The sequence below is a fragment of the Cydia splendana genome, chromosome Z (genome assembly GCF_910591565.1).
Source record: "Cydia splendana chromosome Z, ilCydSple1.2, whole genome shotgun sequence".
NCBI lineage: Eukaryota > Metazoa > Arthropoda > Insecta > Lepidoptera > Tortricidae > Cydia > Cydia splendana.
The window spans coordinates 2,817,206-2,825,802 of record NC_085987.1 but is presented as its reverse complement, the minus strand read 5'-3'; the positions used below and the strand labels follow the sequence as shown (position 1 = coordinate 2,825,802).

Here is an 8,597-nt window from a genome sequence, read left to right as displayed (position 1 = left end):
ATCCTGGGTAGTGTCACGCACACGCCAACATCTTGGGTGCAAGCTATTATAGATTTTTGTGATTTATAAACGGGGCACGGACTGGGAATATATTTGCGTTCAAAGGCTTATTATAGCATTCACTGCCAGCGCCAACAATGCGCTACGCTTGTTGCCGATAACACGTTTTTCCGCTTTGCGCCTATGCAGTGAATGTGAGTTACGGTCTGAAAAATTTAATTCGAGCTCATGATCCTAGAGCTGATTGATTTAGCCCCGCTACCCGCTACTCTGCAGTTCTGAGTTATGCCCTGATCACGTGATCACATGTATCGAGCAGTGGCGGATTTGCCCTAAACCCGGGCCTTGGGCGGCAAATTGAGACAAAAAATTCGCTGCTGATAAAAAATAACTCTAAATGTAGTCAATATGATGGGTGCTGAGAAAGTGGCGGCTACAGGGCCTAGGGTGGCAAAGACTGCAAATCCGCCACTGGTACCGAGTACCGTGGCAAGTGCCCTCGGTAGCGTGCTAAGTACTCGATACGCGTGATATCCTTAGGGTACGATAGAAGTATGAGACAAATTTTCAGCTTGCCTCAAATACACCTATTTTAAAATGACTACCATTAGTTCTCCAGCCAAATAGCTATCAGGCGTGGTTGGGTTGGAACTGTAAATTATTCTAAAATTCTATTAGCTAAACCTTTAATGTAATCAGTACACCTTATAAAACGAAAGTCCCCCGCCGCGTCTGTCTGTTTGTATGTTCGCGTTAAACTTCTAAATGGATTTTCACCTAACCAATAGAGTAATTCTTGAGGAAGGTTCAGGTGTGTATAGTAAGTGTTAAGGTTTTGTGTAACCCATGCGAAGCCGGGGCGGGTCGCTAGTAAGAAATTAAATCAAGTTTCTTGGCAGTTTGACGTTCATACAGATTGTAGTGAGCACGTGTGACGCCCTTAAATATCTATTCAATCAAATTTACGCGCCATGGCACTAAGTACTAATTTCGGTGCGCGTTTGTGACCGTTCTTGGTGGTCAACGGACTCAAGGGGGTCAATGACATCCATAAAATTACATCACAGGAATTTGAAGATTTTATTTACTTCTAGTCCATCGAGTACATTTGGCAATTTTGTTTACAACGAAACAATTGGTTTTTTGTTATTTTAACAGCGAATAAAACAAGCATTTTCGGTTATAGATGTATTTAGTGACGTCACAAAGTTTGACTCCTCCCCTGTCACTTTTTGTTGACCCCTTCCCTCGGGTTTAAAGATAGTTTAAAGGTTTGGGGGGTTTGCCCTACGAAGGAATGAAAAAGTATGCAAATAAAATACATTTTTGTAGTACATAGAACAGTTTATTCTTACATACAGATTATCACTTAACCTACAACCTCTGTCTCGGACCCAGCCGCAGGTTATAACTGAAACAAGGATAAATATGTGAGTACTTCTTAAAATAAAATATAATATTGTTAATGTAGTGGTTTCCCGTCAGTAAAAATCGTTACCTCATGGCACTCAGTAGTAGCAAATACATAATTTATGACATCACTCAGGAAAATTAGGGATTTTTAAATTATGGTGTCAATTTATAATCTTATTTATCGAATTTAGCATTGAACTCTAGAAAAGTCCATCTTTTATGATTTAAAAAACTTATGGGAAGAGTGATTGATGAGATTTTGAGTAGGAGTAAAAAGGACTAAGGGCCAGTTGCACCAACCACAATTAACAGACTGATCAACGTCAAGCAGCAGAGAACTATGAAATTTTCCATACAATAAAATTTAGCGAACGCTAAAACGGTGACAGACGGTTTGGTGCAACCGACCCTAAATGTAGTATAGGAGCTTTTACCTGATCTTCACCATCTTACGATCTTGGCCTCTCCTTCTTTTCTTTGTACAGGGCTAGGAGGGATACGTTGGCTACCTTGACGACCTGTGAAATAAGATTATGTTATGTGTGACGTTCCATGGGTTTAGGTCGGCGCTTACGTCGCGTAGTAACCGCATTGATATTGGGGCGTCAAAACTATTGCCAATAAGTTTCTACTCTTTATCATAATCTACATTTGTGTAAAGACATTAAAACCCAAAGTTTTGTTACAGTAAAATAATATTACTTTCGTTTTTGGGAAGGCCTTACACAAAGTAGGCATCAGACACAGATGAACAAGACATTTTATCTTGCATATCAAGCTATACATTTCAATTGACTACATAGATAAAAGCAGAGGAAAATGAACAGCAGAGGATGATGATGTTTATAACGTATACTATTTAAGTAACTTAGAACCTAAAGTTTCTACACACCTTGAACCTGACTCCGGGGATGTCACCAACGGCGTGACCCTTCCTACCGAAGCCCGCCACTAGAACTTCGTCGTTCTCCTCGATGTGGTTGAGACAACCGTCGCGGGGCACGAACGCCGTCACCTTCTTGCCGTTCTTGATGAGCTGCACCCTCACGCACTTGCGGATGGCGGAGTTGGGCTGTTTGGCTTCCACACCACTGTTGAAAAGATTACATGTTAATATTGAATCTGACAATGATGACAATCATAGATAAGAGATGCTAATCGAAATCAGGGGTGCGTAACTCCTGACTTCGGCCAAACTTGCTCCGAGTAATTATTAGGGTTGACACAACTTGACATCCCTTTGCGTGCACGACCACAGATAATGGCTTGAATTTTGACAACCCTAAATAGCCGAAAGGGATAGTGCCATATATTAGAAAGGGACAGCATGATTCGATCGTGAACTGCTGTCAGACTTCGGTTTTGTAGTAAGTTTCCTTTCTGTACGGCAGTACTATTATTTATTCTGTGTCGAAAGGTAAATAGAGTTACGAAGTCATGTGACTTTCGTAGCATCTGTCATAACAATACGTATTTCTTTTAGTTTGTCATTTGTAGATGTACGATTGTCATCTTGGATAGAGTTAGACCAAGACAAGTGAAGTGTTATTTTAAACGTCACACTTCTATGAAATTATGACGTGTAAATAACACTTGCACTGTATAGGCTATCAAAATAGTTGCAGACTTTTCTTGGTCTATCTCTAGGCCCCTTAAATCGCCAATCTCCGCATGGATGGATAAGTCAAAGTGGAGACCACGTGTGGCACTTAGAACATGTGTTATAATTCAATTACTAAACTAACGTTTGATTTGTTTGGCAGTTCGGATAAGGGTAAAAACTGTGTGTCAGCCATTGATTTCTAGATAAAAATTATGTTGTTTACATTTGGAGAAGTCACGTAACCTCAATAATAGTTAACAATTAAGAGTCACACAAACTGACACAAAAATGTCAGTAAACATGCATAGTAGATTATTATAGATTTAAGAACAAAAATCTAATAAAATATACTTGTGCTAAATTAATATTGTCACACTGTCCTATGTGACAAAGAGTAATATTAGTTGTTAAATCATTTTGTCCAGCATCCAAATTATTTAAAAGGTCAATTAGTTCAATTACCCAACTTTTGGCACTTCAGAATTATTTAACCCAATATAAGAGGTTACAGATGCATTGCAATTGTAGTAAAGAATTAACTTCGCATTGGTTAATAAGAAGCAGAATATAATGAAATAAATGATTTAAATGTGTAACAACAAGCATATTTCAACTATACATTCCAGTCAGCCTCATAAGTTACTCTACTACTACTTTTAGCAGAAAAAAGATGCCACAGCAGGTAAAAATATCCATTCAAACCATGTCAAGTTCAGCTACAATTGATGCCGACCATCAAATTGTAATAAAAAAAGGTAACAAGCAGACATGAGCAGGTATAAAAGGTACCACATACAAAGGTTGGTCTAACGCAAACAAGGACTAAGTTCGGAGACGCCACGTGGGCCTAACAAGGCGAGGTTATATACCTACGCGATACTACGAACACGTGGTATTTACTACGTGAATTTATGAGTTAAGTTTTAACAGAAGCATGGTGAAGTTTTAACCACAGATCGGCGTAGAATAACCTAAAATAGCCACATTGGCGGTATTTTGATGAATATTGATGTTACTACAGTGAGACTTTACATTGTAGTTAAATACTTGATTTTAAAGACAAAGTAAACAATATATATAAACATTTTGTTATGCGTTGTTACTAGACTTGCTTGATACCCAAATTTGTATTAGTAAAATACCATTTTGGACGAAATACACTGACTGAACAAAGAATTCAAGAGATTGAGAATTTAAGAGCTCCTTCAATAAAAAAAAATCTGACTGAACAAAGAATTCAAGAGATTGAGAATTTAAGAGCTCGTTCAATAAAAAAAATTGTTTCAAATATTATATTAAATCCGTTAAAATTCAAACCATAATCAAACTATAAGAAGCTTAATACAAAATGGCGACTATTAAAAAACTACCTTCCTAGAATAGAAGCAAATGATTCAGGATCGTGATTTAGCAAAATGAAATGTACAATACAACTTTCCAACAGTTAATGGCTTTGCAATTAAACAACTCGTTAGAAGTAATTACAAGTCTCAAGTAATTGAAATTACTCTGCAAATGTACAAGCTATATGCAACAAAAAAATCGATAATGTAGCACGCGACATGTGAAATGTGTTTATTTACTAGGCTTTCAAACAAAACGCACAAGAAATTGGATACAAACACGGGTTCATTGACCTGATGCGTGGAATCCGGAATCGTAGAGGCCGGGGGCCACCGCTCGCAGTATTATCCTGTGATTGTATAGGAAACACATTCACAGGAATAATACCACGCGCGGGAGCCCCGGAGCACCCGACGCCGCCGCCGGCCCGCAGCGTCGCGCAGGCGCGTCGTAACATTTTCTTCATTGGCCCAACCTAACACCAAATAACAAATTCACATCGATCGAACATAAGTAGGTTACTCACACTTTTTCCAAGACGATGCCCTTAGCGTGTGATGCACCACCGAAGGGATTGGCCTTCCACCTCGTCCCCATGTGGGCTTTTTTGTAGTCCTTGTCTGCCCATCGCTGCTCTCTGCGATGGTTCACGTGCTTCCGCGCCGTGCGGATTCCCCTCGGTTTACCTGAAAGTTCGAGACGCCGGTAACTAACACGTCCCAACCAGGAAATTGACACACGATATTATCTATTATAATACTTCAGCCGAAATTATAGTGTTACACCTCCTAAACAGAGCCGCGAATTGAGGATGCAAATAGATTACTTTTACACCACGAGAAAAACATGTCGCCGCCATGGCCGACTTAGTAGTAGGCGTGCACATAAGTGAAAATACCGAATTACTAGACTTATTGAAATAACAAATTCGCAGCCACAATATAAATGCTCTTACAAAACACTTAATAACACGTTAAAATAAAAATAGAATCAATAAATTAAAATAAAATCACAAAACTGCTCCTTACCCATTTGGATAGCACGACACCAGTCGGCTACAGATGGGAAAAGAAATTGTCAGCTAGACTACAGCGTGAACTTGACAAAGCTGCCAACAGAACAAACAAAAAAATAGGGCTGCCAACGTATAACTTTTTTTACCCTGCTACATATGTAACGGTTCTTAAATTATAGTTTGACAAGCTATTTCCGTCAGTAGAAAATAGAGGCAAATTTATAAAATGTTAGATGTTAAAATGTGCGAAGGGTTATTAATTTCACGCCTTTTTCTACTGACAAAGTTGTTTGACACACAATAATAATAAATATTTATGAATCTAATAGTTTTATGTTAAAGCCATGAATCTATACTTGGTCAAGCAGATCTTGTCAGTAGAAAAAGGCGGCAAATTTGAAAAATGTAGGCACGCCAATACCACTTCTATACGATCCTACCTTCTATGGTTAAAGCATATTACCTATTCAGTAAATATTACAGAACACAATAGCAAACCACTTATTTTGAAGTGCGTGCACACAGCGGCGCTTGTTGCTAGGGCTATTACTAAAAGTGCTTGCTACTTTTGCGACAAATATTTAAAGATTAACTTACTCAGACCAAGTCCCTTTTTATCTAAGGGTGGTATTCCATCTGTCCAATATCTTTTTCCAATGTCATTTCATCTCGCTCTCTCATTAAGAAAAATGTGAGAAAAATACACATTGGACAAATAAAATTGGACAGGTGGAATGCCACCCTAAGAGATGACTTCGAAGATAACAATATTATATGTATCTCATGAGATGTAATGATTTTAATACATTTATTTATTCTGCAGATAATGATTAAGACCTAGAATGACGCTTTCGGCAGATAATTTAAGTAGGGCTTCCAATATCGGAAGCACCTTATCTTATGCAACATTATCAACGTTACATTACACTCTATCTAATGTTTCTATCGGACTTTTAATTTTGATTTATTCTAAAATGTTAAAATATAGATGGTCAAGGAAATCTTGTCAGTAGAAAAAGGCGCGAAATTCAAATATTCTATGAGACGATATCCCTTCGCGCCTCTTGTCAGTAGAAAAAGGCGCGAAATTCAAATATTCTATGAGACGATATCCCTTCGCGCCTACATTTTTCAAATTTGCCGCCTTTTTCTACTGACAAGATCTGCTTGACCAACTTTATGTATTATTTAGATACTACTTAATCGTAATTTTACTAGACTAGACTCTGAGATAGTAACGTAAAATTGGTAACAATATTACTCAATCTATGATGATATCACATCAGCTGTTTTAATCGTACTTATAAGTACACCTCTAAGTTATACACAGCCAATGGTTTGTTTGTGTATGATAGCTAAAAGAGAATATTAATACCTATTGCGATATTATATATTTTTTGTTATAAGGAAGTAGTTTTATGTATTGAATATTGATGCTCTTTTTTAAAAGACATGTTGATGTAAGTTAAATAATATTGTCAAATAAATTTTGTCATCGTATATTTGGGCCACCTGTAATGGGTAATTTATTAAAATGTTCCCCACATGTTGGGAGATATAATGTAAATGGTAACACTGATTTGTCTATGCTAATTTTCTTTTAATAGTCGATAATGAATAGGAAGCTTTATGGATATCCAGCCGTTCAAGTACACGTGTAGATCTAGCTTAAATCATAGACAAGCTAAACTGTTAAATTGTCAATGTCAACGGTTGACAGCATCATTAGATTGGCTTGTGTTGCTGTTGCTGCGTACCTACTAATTCGTTTTTTAATATGATTCAATAATTATATGGTTATCCTGTTTAAATATTTGCAAATATGACGTTGAACTTGGGAAGAAAAGATGGTGGGCCTGGCTACGTCGGCATTCAGTTTTGCCAAGAGTGCAACAACATGCTTTATCCGCGCGAGGACAAAAACAACAAAGTTTTACTGTATGCCTGCAGAAATTGTGACTACAAGCAACTCGCCGACTCCAACTGCGTGTACGTGAACAAAATTATGCACGAAGTGGACGAGCTGACGCATATAAACCCTGATGTGGTGAGCGACCCGACGCTCCCGCGCACCAAGGATCACATGTGCCCGAAATGCAATCACAGAGAGGCGGTGTTCTTCCAGGGCCAAACCAGACGCGCCGAGGAGGAGATGAGGCTGTACTACGTGTGTACGAGCTGTAAGCATAGGTGGACTGAGTGAACATTGTGTGCTGCTGTAATTTTAAGAATAAACTGTTTTAGAATATCTTGTCATTTTATTATAGTTATTTTATAATTATTGAAAGCATTGCATCTGACATGCTTATTTTAATCTTGTTTGAACATGCATCACAGAAAGATCTCTACTAATATTATAAATACGAAAGTCCATCTGTTAACTCTTCATGCTTAAATTGCTGAATCAATTTACATGAAATTTGTAACAGAGATAATAAGAAGCCCCGGAAAGGACATAGGATAGTTTTTATCAAACCACACAGACAAAGTTGCAACAGAAGCTAGTTCTTTATAAAGTCAAAGAACTATCTACAAATGAATCTGCTCAGTCTCTAGAAATGTTCCATGCACCTGCTTTGATACCTGGGTTGTTTAAAGGCCTGTAAAGTAAATCTATGCTAACTCTGCACAGACATCTGTGTGAGAAGTGTGAGAGTAAACATCATAAACCATCATCATCATGTGTGGATAAACATCATATTTTCCACTTGGCACTTACACACTATTGCTTGTCAGTCAGTATAGTGTTTAACTTGGTTTGAATCTAACTCAGGGGTTGTAAAAGTATGGTAGTACTCCATCCCCTGGGTTTGCCAGTGATCATAAAGGGGTTCATGTCAAGCAACCAGACATCCTCTGGCTTAGTCATTTGAGAAATCAATTAAGTACAGGTTTGTGGGGTAAAATGTTTGAGCAACCCAGATCACCATTAGATCACTCTCCCTTCCATCACATACAGGGTGGCTAAAAAATAACTACATTCCCATTGCCAAGGAGGTTTTGGGATTATACTGCTTTTACTATGGGACCAACCCCGAAATCGCGAAAAAAAAATTTGGCTGTTTCATACATTTTGGCAGGTCCATTTTCTATGGAAGGGTAAATTTCTTTTTCGCGATTTTGTGGTCGGTCCCATAGTAAAAGTTGCTCAGCATAATCCCAAAACTTCCATGGCAACAGGAATGCAGTTATTTTTTAGCCACCATGTATAATAAATAAATA

General features: G+C 37.9%; 2 protein-coding genes across 2 annotated transcripts; one reads left to right on the top strand and one right to left on the bottom strand.

The window, feature by feature from the left end:
* Positions 1 to 1,323: 1,323 nt before the first annotated feature.
* LOC134805010 (small ribosomal subunit protein uS12) lies at positions 1,324 to 5,521 on the bottom strand. The gene is made up of 5 exons (XM_063778294.1): positions 5,389 to 5,521; positions 4,887 to 5,046; positions 2,306 to 2,504; positions 1,848 to 1,931; positions 1,324 to 1,411 (listed from the first exon to the last, which is right to left on the bottom strand). Exons 1-4 carry the CDS (start codon positions 5,390 to 5,392, stop codon positions 1,863 to 1,865), a joined length of 432 nt encoding a protein of 143 aa, XP_063634364.1. The 5' UTR covers positions 5,393 to 5,521; the 3' UTR covers positions 1,324 to 1,411; positions 1,848 to 1,862.
* Positions 5,522 to 7,110: 1,589 nt separating this feature from the next.
* On the top strand, positions 7,111 to 7,618 carry LOC134805319 (DNA-directed RNA polymerase II subunit RPB9). The gene has a single exon (XM_063778639.1). The coding sequence runs from the start codon at positions 7,198 to 7,200 to the stop codon at positions 7,576 to 7,578; it is 381 nt and encodes a 126-aa protein (XP_063634709.1). The 5' UTR covers positions 7,111 to 7,197; the 3' UTR covers positions 7,579 to 7,618.
* Positions 7,619 to 8,597: the final 979 nt, after the last annotated feature.